The 13157-nt window shown below is 38.7% G+C and overlaps 1 protein-coding gene across 1 annotated transcript in view; it reads right to left on the bottom strand.

The window, feature by feature from the left end:
* The window catches only part of LOC122046278 (truncated transcription factor CAULIFLOWER A-like), a 37202-nt gene that overhangs the window by 11739 nt on the left and 12306 nt on the right, over positions 1-13157 (bottom strand). The window contains exons 2-7 of the mRNA XM_042606888.1: positions 10068-10146; positions 9921-9985; positions 9629-9728; positions 9412-9453; positions 8519-8560; positions 8301-8422 (exon numbers count right to left, since the gene is read on the bottom strand). Coding sequence (XP_042462822.1) covers positions 8301-8422; positions 8519-8560; positions 9412-9453; positions 9629-9728; positions 9921-9985; positions 10068-10146 — 450 coding nt within the window. The remainder of the gene's footprint in view (positions 1-8300; positions 8423-8518; positions 8561-9411; positions 9454-9628; positions 9729-9920; positions 9986-10067; positions 10147-13157) is intronic.

The following is a 13157-nucleotide window of genomic DNA, read 5'->3' as shown; positions in this document are numbered from 1 at the left end:
TATTTGATATGCGTTGTTAAGTGTGCAAGTGACGGGTGTAAAGGAAAGTCTAAGTGTGATCTTGGCAAAGGTAAGTCTAAGCATGAGAGTCTTGTCGGTGTAAGTTTGCTGATGTAAGTTTGTAAGTCCAAGTGTGACTTGGCAAAGGAAGACTTGACAATCAGGACAAAGCCGAAGGAAGCTCTTGAAGGTAATGCGTGAAAAATGGGAAAACATTTAAGGGATTCAAGGCTAATGGAAGAGGCTAGATAGCAAGGTCAAGGATGTACTGGCAAAGGAAGATCCGACAACAAGAACAAAGCCAAAAGAATCTCTTGAAGGTAAGACATGAATGATGGGGAAGCATCCGAGAGGCTAAGACTGATGGAGAATGCTAGAAGGTGAGGTTAAGGTTGTGCGGACAAGGATGTGCATGAGTGATTGTATTCGGGAGTAAAACCCTAAGTTAAGGTTTATCGGTTGACTGATATATGTCTCAGTCGACTGGTGGTTGAGAACCAGCAAACTCAGAATGGAATTCCAGGGTTTATAGTTCTAAGGTCACCAGTCGACTGGTAAAGTAACCAATCAACTGGGCAATCGACTAGGAGTGAACAGAATACTTTTGTTTGCTCAGCCCATGAAAATCAGTTGACTGATTTATGATGAGCAGTCGACTGAAATCGAGTTGTTACGTTGTAATGATCGAATTCCAGGAGGTTAGTCGACTGGTAAGTATGACAGTCGACCGGTGAAGAAAATACAACTTAGATGTTTCCTCCCAAGCTTTATATAATGGAACTCGGATTGACTAGCTTGGTGACGAAATTAGAAATGGTTAATCCCTAATAGAGTCCAAAGCTTAGAGAAATCCAAGACTTTTTGATTGAGTTTGTGGTGAGGTTTCTCCACCGATAAGGAGGATTAAGCTAATCAGAGTTTCGGCGACTAATCCACTAATGGATTAAGGGATCATCCACCTTACGGATAATCGTGAGGTAGGAGCTTCATCTTCGAACCACATAAACAAACGTGTTAGACCGAGTTTGCATTGGTGTAAGAAGCATCAGACGATTGAATCTGTGTTTTGATAATGACAAAAAGATTCAAAGTTAAGTTGTCTTGTGATCTAATAAGTGTAACTAAGTGTGCAAGAAAGTCCTAAGTGATTTTAGGCAAAGGAAAATCCTAGTTGCGGTTATGCAACGAAGTCTTGGTCCGGGGGATTGGACGAACTCTTGACGGGCCGAGGACTTTGGGTGAAATCCTAGAGTTGAGGACTCTAGGTGAAAATTACTCTAGGTGAAAATTCTAGGGGTCGCGAAAATTGGACAGGTCGTGGAGTGGGTGTCCAGCATGAAGTTCTGAAGTCTCGGACACTGAGCAAAATTCTAGACGGGTTGGAGGATCAATCTGGCAAAAGGTAATTTCTTTTGAGAGGAGTAGGTGATGACGCGTTTCCCGAAAATGGAACAGTAAGCATCGGTCCGACCTAGAGTTTCAGCGAAACTTAAAGTTAAGGTCGGACAATCCAAAGTTTGTCAAAACTTATCTTTCTTTAAATATTATTGCCTAGAATGACCTTGTTTTGCATAAAGTGGAAGTTGGAAACATGGTGGTTCGGGTGCCTAGAGAGGGGGTCCAGGCGCCCGGAGCTACTCCAGGTGCCTGGACAACCAAATCACATCAACTTGCTGAGATAGAGCGCGACGACTGACTGACCCACGTCAGTGGTCCAGGCGCCCAGAAAGGGTCCGGGCGCCCGGACGTGGATACACTTCAAGGATGAAGTTTCGACACGTCATCACGGTCTAGGCACCCGGGGGAGATTCTAGGGGCCCGGAATAGGTTATAAAAAGAGACTTCGACTAGTGACTCAAAGACAACGTTCCGATCAACTTTCGCTTCTTTGTGTTGCTCAGAAATGTCTCCTTGATGCCCAAAAGCTGCTTTGATGACGATTGCGTTAAAGATCTTATCTTCCAAGGCATCGGTATTATTTTTATTCAAGTTGTGTTCAAATTGTAATCATTTATTGTAATTTTCCGATTGATTAGTATTTGCCCAATGAAAACATTCTCACGTGCGGGTCATGGAATAGGAGATCGTCACAGGCTCTGAACCAAGTAAATCTTGGTCAAGTTAGCATTGTTTTTTCTCTTTCTTTATTCCGCTACCTTTACTTTTTTTTATTGTTTTAAAACGAACGTGAAAGCCACGAACGCTATTTACCCTCCTCTAACGCGTCTCGATCTTATAGTTTGTTTTCTTTCTTCTTATCTCTAGGGTTAGTTCTCATATTGGTTGTGTATATTTCCGTTGCGCCAACAAGTATAGGAAAGCAAACAAAGTGTGTGATTGCCTATTTAAACTCCCCCTTTTAGCCGGTGATCAAGGCCCTAATAATTAGTATCAGAGCGAGGAGTGCTCTTGAAAGACTAACCGCCAAAACGAGCAAGTACTAGAAGAAGGTGACGATTTTTAGAAATCGACTTATACCAATTGGTATCGCAATGGAATAAGGAGCACTAGGATGAGACATCTGAATTCCACCTCCATACAAGCGCGAAGACTTTGAGTATTGGAGGAAGCGCTCAGAGATATGGTTCTAAATGGATTGGAACCATTGGATAGCATTAGAGGAACCTTTTGAAGCTCCGACGGACAAGAAGGAAAAGCATATCCAACCACAGAGGAAAACACAGAGGTAATAAAATTTTTAATAAATTTATTGTCTCTTAATGTGTTATCTTGTGTAGGTGAGTACAAGTCCCCTCGGGGCAGTGCGGTTGTTAAGGCATGAGGTGTTGCCATATTAAGTCATGAGATCGAAACTCGGCACATTCGAGCACGTCTTCTCCCATACCTTGGTCACTGCACTAATGGCTAGTAGCCACTCATGATTTACTTCCTCCATGTTGGTCTAGGGACGGGTTGGCGGGGGCGCTGAGTCAAGTGAATCACCTTTTGTCCTATTGTGTAGGTGAGTGCAAGTATGCTTATGAGATATGGAGCAAAATGATTGCTTTTCAAGAAAATCCTACACTTAAGAAAAAAAAAGGCTCATTGGTTCTGGAGGAGAAGGACCAATCGGATGTTGAAACATGCTCAACATTCGAAGAGGAGGAAGAAGGGGAATCATCCACATCTTCGAGGAAAGAAGTGGAATCGTTCACATCTTCAAGGGAGAAAGGAAAGTCTAAGACAAGTGAAGAAGAACTCTTGGAAGCTCAACCATCAACCACCTCTGCTGAGAAGAGTGGGAAGACCCATATCAAATGCTTTGAATGTCGAGAGATAGGACACTAAAGAGTAGGTGCTCGTTGCTCAAAAAGATAAAGGAAGTAAATCCTAAACTCAATAAAGTTGATTTAGAAACTAATGTGAGTTGTAGAAATGGAGTCAAGAAGAAGTGACACATTATATGCTTCACGTATGGTGGAAGGGGACATTGCCCCACAAAATATCCAAGGAGGGGAGCGCTCATGAAAATGGATAAATTGAAGCAATGGAGGAGAAACAAGTCATGTGGATACTCGTGTCAAGGGGGAGCTTCAAAGGTAAAGGGGAAGGTAAATCTTAATTTGAAGTTTAATTTATATATTAGAAATCATGTTGTTTATTAGTCCATGCATAATTATGATTTTAGATATAACAATAGGAACAAGGTTAACATGGTTGTTAACCCTAGGAAATCAAATTCAAAGATTAAACCTAATAAAAAACAACCCACTTTGCCTAAGGAGAGGAAGGTGGTGAAAAATCTAGATACTAATCCCAAGAAAGGGAGATACATGCCTAAGAAGGGTAGGTCTAGGAATGTGCATGATGAACAAGTTGATTCTAGGATTGAAATATAGAATTAGAAAATCAAGTCTTGAAGTCAAGGCTTGAGGACTTAGAAAAAAAATCTGAATCTAAAAGTTTGGATTTAGTCTCTAATCTAGTTGGTTGATATAATTTGGATGAGATTCATGTATGAAAATATAAAATGAGATTCAGATTGTATGAAAATTAGTTTTAGATGTATAGATTTCATATAAATTAATATTAGGGATATATTATGGTTTAGTATGGACAGATACATGAAAAAGAAGCTAAAATTAGGACTTTAGATTAAGGTTTAATTTAACCATTTAAAAACGCCCGTGATTTACCTCTTCCGTGTTGGTCTTGGGACGGGTTGACGGGGGCGCTGGGGGTGAGCGTATTCGCCTTTTGCCACAATTTAACCATTTAAATGGTTTTTAATTTTATCTATCTTAGGATCCGTGATAAATTAATTTTAAATTTTATTTTTCCCAAGTAGAAAATAGTAAACTTCTCTATAAAATTTAAGAATTTTTGAAGGTCTAGAAAATTTCTATTTTTGAAATTGAGTTCGTTCTAAAATGAGTTTAGGCTAAAATATTGGTTGCTAGTTGATTGCTATCAGAAATGAGTCGACTGGTAATATTATTCATTGAACATAAAATAACTCTATGAGGTGGATTCGATAAGGGCAGTCGATTGGGGACTATGACAGTTGATTGAGACAGTCTGAAACTGTTTTCAGGAATAGGAAATGACCAAAAGAATGATATACATGTATGTAATCATATGGGACATTAATACATGATGATTATGATCATTAGAGATATAAGAGTCCAATAATTGAGATATTATTGGAGCTCTTTTTGATCTATGACAAAGGAGGTAAAATTTAGGTTTAAATGGGAAATATATATACCTTTATAAGGAATCCTAACTCAAGGGGGAGCTTAAATGGAAATGGGGAGCTTAAGTGGAGAGAGAGCCAAAGATTAGGTTCCGTTGCATATACATGAGTATATTACATATTTATTTATATATATATATATATATATTGTTGTTATATTATTTTTCTAATTTAAATGGTTGCCAAACATAAAAAAAGGGCAAATTGTTAGAGCAATCAGTGCACTCTTAGGTTTTAATATTTGGGCAAATGTTTTAAGTTAGGGTTTGCATTTGTATTTGATATGCGCTGTTAAGTGTGCAGGTGATAGGTGTAAAGGAAAGTTCAAGTGTGATCTTGGCAAAGGTGAAATCCTAGCATGTGAGTCTTGGCGGCGTAAGTCCAAGCTTGAGGCTTGGTTGTGTAAATCCAAGTGTGATTTGGCTGTGTGAGCAAGGACGAGTGCATGACTGATTATACTCTAAGATAAAAATCCTAAATTAGGGTTTACCAGTTGAATGGTATATGTCTTAGTCGACTGGTGGTTGAGAACCAATAAATCCGAAATGGAATTCCAAGGTTTGTGATTCTAGGATTGTCAGTCGATTGGGCAATTGATTGGGAGCGAACAGAATATTTCTGTCCGCTCAGGCCATGAAGACTAGCCAACTGATCCATGGTGAGTAGTCGACTGGTAAGTATGTCAGTTGATTAGTGGCGGAAATACAGCTTGGGTGTTTCCTTCCAAGCTCTATATAATGGAACTCGGATTGACGGACTTTGGTGATGAAATTAGAGGTGGTTAACCCCTAATAGAGTCTTTAAAGTTTAAAGCAATCCAAGAGTTCTTGATCGAATTTGTAATGAAATTTCTTCATCGACAAGGAGTTTTGAGTTAGCCGGAATTTCAGAGACTACTCCACCGACGAATTGAGGGATCGTCCACCTTACGGGCAACCATGGAGTAGGAGCATTATCTCTAAACCACGTAAACGAACGTGTTAGGGTTTGTTTTCTTTCTTCTTGTCTCTAGAGTTAACTTTTATATTTGGTTATGTGTATTTCCATTGTGCTAACAAGTAGAGGAAAGTAAACAAAATGAGTGACCTTCTATTCGCCTCCCCCAGTCGGTGATCAAGGCCCCAACACTTCTTTCTTCCGAGTGGTGTGGGCTTCTTCAATGTTGATGCATTTGATCGTTCGCCCCAACAAACTATCATCTTTCTTCCGAGTGGTGTGGGCTTCTTCAAAATCCTTGCCGGGCTTTCTCACCAAGGAATGAAAAAAAGCCTCCATCAACGAGTCTTTGTAAAAAGACACTCATTAATATTTCAGAGGTGACGAAAGAAACATCCATAGCTACCTGATTGAACTGCTTTATATAAGTCTTCAAAGATTCCTTTGCTCTCCCTTGAGGGCGAAGAGACTCAAGTTGGTCTTGTGGTACCTTGACTATTGGTGAAATGGCGTAGGAAAATCCTTTTCAAATCCTTGAAACACTTGATGCAATCAATAGGGAGTCGGTCAAACCATCTCTGTACCGAGCTGAACAAGTTATTAAGAACGCTCAGACTTGACACCATCTGTGTACTGGTACAGCAGAGCGGCGTTTTCGAATCATCGGAGATGCTCCTCAGGATTGATGGAGCCTTCAAATTCTCCGATCGGTAAATGTCAGAAATGCTTGAGCAACTTTTCTTCAAAAATATCTTTGGTGAAGGACACATTCGGCTGCCGGGTGAATCATCGACAGCTGGGACCTTCCCTCACTTAGGATCGCAAGGAGACTAATCTCCCACAAAGGATGCTTGGGACTACTCGACTTTAACTGAATCTTCCATGAGCATTTGAAGCAAGGCCTTGGGAAACTAAGCTTGTTGCCTTAGCTTGGACCTTCTATCAGTGGTATGTGATCCATGGAATAATGCCACAAGCTCTTTTAAGAGAGGTGGCTTAGCTGTTTGTTACTTTTCTGACCGTGCATGTGCTTTGGCCATTATCAGTAAATCTAAATCTTCTTGTGGCAAGATTATGGTTGCAAACTTTCGATGTCGTCCATCTTTGCGTTCCAAATCAAGCGTAGAGATTCTCACAAATGATACCAAATTTTATCCTATTTGGAAATTGTGAATAGTGGACTATCGGTGAACTAGCAAGGAGGTTGACTGGAAGAAGACTTTGACTGGGGAATGTTGGAGAACGTCTACAATCACCAGTACAAAGAAAGGAGGAAGATCGTCAGTAAGCAGGTATGGGGTCCCTAGCGCAACTACTGCAACGATCAAGTCAGACTATTGGGAAGAAGAATAGTGAAGTAAATTGAAGAAAAGCAATGGACTCGTGTATCTATGCAAGCAGAGAGGGATTCCTTTTATAATACCTCTTGTGATCTCTACATTTAATGGTGCTGCTAGATAATCTGTCTAATCGTCATGCTTTCATCGTATCTTGCAGTCTCATCGTAAGTATGGGGGTATTGCGTAACCATGCAAAGATACAATCTTCTTATTCTCTGACAAATTCATGTGCTATATTAATGGCAAAACGAGTTTATGAATCGAAAGGCCTATTGAGCTACAGTCAAAAGATGGACCTAAGAACATGGAACTTGTTTATCATGCGGAATGGCTGGGCCATGATAGCATCACAATGGAGAGTTAGACCTCAGAAAATATGTCTGATCGGTATTAGCCGATCGGAATGATATGTTGCTGAGTCTCGTGAGTCTTTGACTGAGTGGGGAGCTGAATACGTAAGTATATGTCCGATCGACATTAGCGGATCGGGATTAGATAGGGAGCAGAGCCCCATAAATATCTGGTTGAGTGGAGAGTTGTACCCCCTTGGGTGCCCCATCGTCTTTGGTCGATCGGCGTGGAGAGATCTCAGCGGCCAGGTTACTCGGGCTTTGATCTATCGTGGATTTCTACTACCATCTACTCTGGTCTGTTGACTTTCAGACTCCACCTGGGGCCTCCCCTCATTCACTGAATCAGTATTTAAAATTGAACAATTGTAATAAAAAGAATTAAAGACAGTTGTTGTGGTATCGTATTGAAGCATGCAGTAAGTATTTATTTGTTCTTGGGTGCTATAATATTATTTTCTATTGGTGAGGGAGCTTTTAACTCATAAGTGCAATGGCAATATTAGCTCCCATAATTCATTTATCATAGTTATGTCATTGTTGACATTTATACATATATTGATACTTATATCATGGTTGACATTTATGCATATTGATATTTATAACAGTTGTTATAGTAAAGATGATTATGTTCATCTCAACCCGATGTTTCTCATAGTCCATCCATAGGTTATGTGAGGGAGATAAATCGCGGAGTCAGCTTATAACTGATCGTCAAATGGTTAGGAGATGGAAAGAATTTTTTCTATGACGGTATGCGTCCGTCGAACATTGATCCTTATCTATTGTAATAAATCTGTCACTCTAATCAATTAGCATCCATTTATAGCATTTATGTTGTTTAGACATGTTGATTATATAATAATAATGGAAAGTGGTCTTGATTAATGATAAAAGACGATAATAATTTAGAAATGATAATTGCAGTTCTAAATATTGATAAACATTAAAAAAAAAGTGTAGATATTATAGATATACCCGATGCTTATGCTGGAGTTTCCTGATAGCGATAGTATGGCTAAGGGGCTTCTTTGTGCTTCAATGTGATGCTCAGTTTCATTATGTTGGGTGGGAGCCTCAGCATGACTCTTCTCATCGAGCTGTTCCAAACAAAACATTTTCATTCAACTTGAGGTCCAGAGAGAAGATTGCTCAGAATAAGATCTCTAAACAAGAACACCAATTTTACAACTTACTTTTCTTTCCAAATCACTGTTTTGCGTTTGCAGCGTCTTCTTCTGCATGAAGACAAGAGGCTAATTAAAGTTATAATAAAAGGAGGAGCTATGAATGTTTCAGAGGCAATATGGGTAATAAATGTGTTGCTACTGAATGGTATTGGAAGACGTTGGGTTATAAATCCTGCTTTCACCAAATTGGGGTTTTCCACTTTTCTCAGAAAACAGATATTGGTGATCTGATTTCCTTAAACTACTAATAGCATTCGACATAAGGCAACTATGTATTTGATTTTCCTGAATGTTCTCAATTTGTTCAAATATGCATGTTTAGGGAACCTACATGGACATCCTTCTAGGATTTAGGGAGTGGAGGGGAAACCTGACATAAATAGTGATAGGATTGTTATATATATATATATATATATATATATATATATATATATATATATATATATAATTCAGATGCTTAATCTTAAAGATAGATGGGTTTCCCTTTGATTTACATGCTTGATAATTTTTTAGCACTGATAGATTATGCACACTCAGTGGTAGAATTATTTTAAAGAATATAAGTCATGGCATAGCTTTAACTTTTGAGTGGAATGTCATGACTCAAACAAATTTAACGTGTTATTCCAGTTAGCTTAATCCACTTAAATAAACTATTCAAGGGTATAATAACAATGTAACCTATGAACTAACAATAGAATATCATTTATACATAACTTATTAAAACTGTCAATCTAAGATAAATATATAATATTAACCTGAATTGCAAGTTAATCACATAGGCTCCACATTATTAAAAATCTCAAATTGAAATCAACTTTGGAAGTCTCTAAAACGTGAATCAGAGCTTTCGTTTACTTTACAAGTATTGCATGTGAACAAAAGAAACTAGGACTTGCCTTTCTTTCTAGTTCGGCAATTGTCTCAAACAACGTATTGTTCTACAAAATCAAAAACAGAATGGTCAGCTAGACTTGTTTTACCTGCATACTTCCATCCACTAAGGAAACAGAGCTGTCAGATTTTCTTTAGAAACAATAAGACGTCGAGAGGCAATATACTACTATAACATTATTATGAATTTTGACGAATAATATTTAGCAGAAGGTTAACTACCTTTCTTGATCTTATCTTTTTTAAAGCTGTATCAAGTTGTTGCTCCAGTTGCTGGAGTTCTTTTAGTGTCAGTTTGTCAAGCTGTTCCCCAGTGAGATGCCTGATGTCGAAGGGGGTTATGCATGTAAATCTCTATGCAAACTTTGACCAAAAATGCTTGTATCTTCCAATTATACAAGTAACATGTTTTGGAACAGAGAGGAAAAGTGGCTCATCATTTATAGCTTTGACAGATCTATAGAAATGAACCATTGGACAAAATCACAACATATTACTAACAATCACAAATCACCTTTGACATTTTTGTAATGCCTCAATCTTTGCCTTCAGGTCCTGATATTCACCGTACCAGTTCTCCTATATATGAACGAGCTCAAACATGTTAAAGATGATGAGCAATATCAAAGGAATTGGCCAATTGTGGAATGATGTATGGTACCTGAGACTCACTGTCTGTTTCCATAATAGCTCTTTCAGCATAAGAGTAGCGTTGGTAGCGTTCAAGAATATTTTCCATACTGTATGAAAAATAAATTTTTTAAAAGAAATGTTCTGAAAAAGACTCATACGTAGTGTACGTGGCTTGTGCGTGTGCATCTGAACGTGCGATTTTAATAAAATTCACTAGGTGTGCACATGCAAAACAGAAACATATCTCTGCCACTACTCGGTGGGCAACTCACTGCTCATGCAAAAAAGAAACGATTAACACAAGCCACGTTGTCAGATGAAGAATATAGCTAGAGAATTACTTTATGCCCTGACACTGACAGCAAGTATAATGTCGTATGGAAGAACTTGTGGACAATGAGTCTTGTCCATATTTTAGTTGTCAAAGAGACATACTTTGATTATTTAGTGCACTCTAAATGCAATGCGATGCGTATTAAAAATATCTATTCGGTAACGTTATGTTTGTCTTGTTCTCAAGGTCAGAGCCATGCTAACGCCTACCCCTGTTATAACCGGGGTCGAACGGTATTTGAAAAAGAGACAAATTCAGATATATCATGAGAGAAAAAAAAAATATGAGAAAAAGAGAAAGGCAGTTTGGAATGTCGGCTTTGGCGCTCATAACATACTGTTAAGATTGTAAATGAATCAAACGTTTGTGAATAAGTTTGATGTTCAATGTGATAAGAATTTATTTATGTTCATTTAATATACATAAGATTAATTAAACAAACAAGCTTAAACAACTTGTTAAGTTAAACAATTAAACTTAAACACATATGTGTTTAGCTCGTTAACGTTCGTGAATAATGTTCATAAACAACGTTTATAAACAATGTTCACGGACCATATTTATTAATAAAATTCTTTTCAATATGCTAAATAAATAATAAAATAAATAAATTTAAATTATCAAGCTCAATAACCAATTAAACAACTAAAATTTTAAACAATCAAACAAACTTGAATTGAGAGCTTGATAACATCTAAATGAACCAAGCTCAAGCCAAGTTTGAACCAAGAGTTTGAACCAAGCTCAAGCCAATTTTGAATTGAGAGATTGATAACATCTAAATGAACCAAGTTCAAGTTAAGCTTCAAACAATCTCAAGCTCATAAAAAATAAACCAAGTCAAGCTTGAACACTTATTTCAAAAGCTTGGTTCATTTTAAGCTCGGTTCAACTTGGTTACCTTATCAAATAAACTTGAACACTCCAAAGTTCGACTCGATTTGTTTACAGCCCTATCTACAATTCGGATAGATCTCCCGGGCTGACATTGCTTGCTCTAAAGTCGTGGCATTCAAAGCACACATATTTAGCCAAAGTAATTAGGGAAATCAATGAACACCAAAGGTTTACATGGAAAAGCTTCAATCAAATTGAAGCAAAATAGCTACGGGCAAACAAGAAGAATCTCACTAATATAACAAAGGATTACAATACTTTTTCTACCTCAAGAGGAGAAATGACAAGAGAAAAAAATCCCACTGTATAACAAAGGATTACAATACTTTTTCTACCTCAAGAGGAGAAATGACAAGAGAAAGACAAAGTAGTTAGGAAAAATCATGCCTTGCATTTGATTCTCTCTAATACTCTCCCTCTTCTCTTTGTTTCTACACTCAATATTGGATGACACAAGATTATATTCAATATATATTTAGTCTTGAAGTGATCATGATCAATGTAATCTTACTTTTCATGACATCAAAACCGAATTGTACTTCTCAGCCATAAAGGAATTGTGTTTTCCAAAATGATTTTTCTACTTAGTAATTGACAGTTTGACACTGTCGAAATCTAGTCCATGCTAAGTCAGCAAGATGCACCTATGCGACCCCATCTCAAGCCAGTCAAGTCACCATGCTGAGTTACCTAAAACAGGCTTGGACTAGCAGCCAATTGTTGGGCTTGAGCCCGAGCGGGTTGTGCTCCCTAGTATCAGAGTGCTCGAGCTTGAGTCTGAGTGGATTGTGATCGCCAAATGACTGTCCGAACTTGAGTATGTTGCGATCTCAAGTGCCCGAGTGGGTTGTGATCGCTGAATGAGTGTCTGAACTTGAGTAGGTTGTGCTCTCAAGTGTCTGAGCTCGAGTGGATTGAGATCGCCGAACGGTTGCTCAAGCTTGAGTGAGCGACTAAGTAGTTGCACACTTGAGTGCCCGAGCCCAAGTGGGTTGTGAGAGTTGATCTCTGGAGCACTCGAGCACCCTGAATCTCGATCACCCGTGTCACTTGCTTAATGTTGATTGCTATGTACCAACTGTCGTGTGTCGACTAGCAAGTGTCGATAGCCGCCTGTCAATTGTCAATGCCAACTACTAAGTGTTGATACTACTGAGTGTCGACTGTCATGTGCAGATCATCGAGTGTCGAGTCCAGTTGCACTCTCGAGCATCCAAGCATTGATCAGCTGAAAGACCGAGCAACTGAGCACCGAGTCTAAATGAGTTACGCTCTCTATATGACGCCCAGCTTGACTCAGCGGTCATAATGGCACCAATTACAAAGGATGTGCCCTCAAGTGACGGTGAAAAAGGACATCTTTGTTGAATACAAGTGAATGGAGAAAATGTGGAGGAGGAAAGAAACTCCATTGTAAATGGAACTTTAGTCTTACATTGGGAGTTTCATGGCATGATGGTTGATTTATATTGATTCACATGTATTGAGGATGTGAACAAATGCATGTGGAGAGACTCTCTCTCACGCGTGGGTACGCAGGGGAGGTGCAAATCCAGGGCTCGGATTTCACTGAATCATGTTGACTCATGTGCGGGCACGACCTGCGCGCGCCGAATGTCGTACCAAGGGGAACAACTAATATTTTGCCACGTAAACCTTTTTGCTACTGTGTAACTGATGCATTAAAGTCGAGATTAATGCATAATCAAAACGGTCGAGCGATAATGAGTGAAACAGTAGACGTTTCGCTACTCGGCAAGTAATGGTCCTTAATTAGCCATTAATGTTGTCGTTGATTTGAGCTCCTATATAAGGAGACTTCGATTACAAGCAGAAGAGATACAGCGACACAAGCTTCTCTCCACCTTCATTCCCTCATTCTCTGTC

The sequence above is a fragment of the Zingiber officinale genome, chromosome 2B, assembly GCF_018446385.1.
Source record: "Zingiber officinale cultivar Zhangliang chromosome 2B, Zo_v1.1, whole genome shotgun sequence".
Taxonomy (NCBI): Eukaryota; Viridiplantae; Streptophyta; class Magnoliopsida; order Zingiberales; family Zingiberaceae; genus Zingiber; species Zingiber officinale.
The sequence above is the reverse complement of the archived record's forward strand: the minus strand, read 5'-3'. Positions and strand labels throughout refer to the sequence as shown.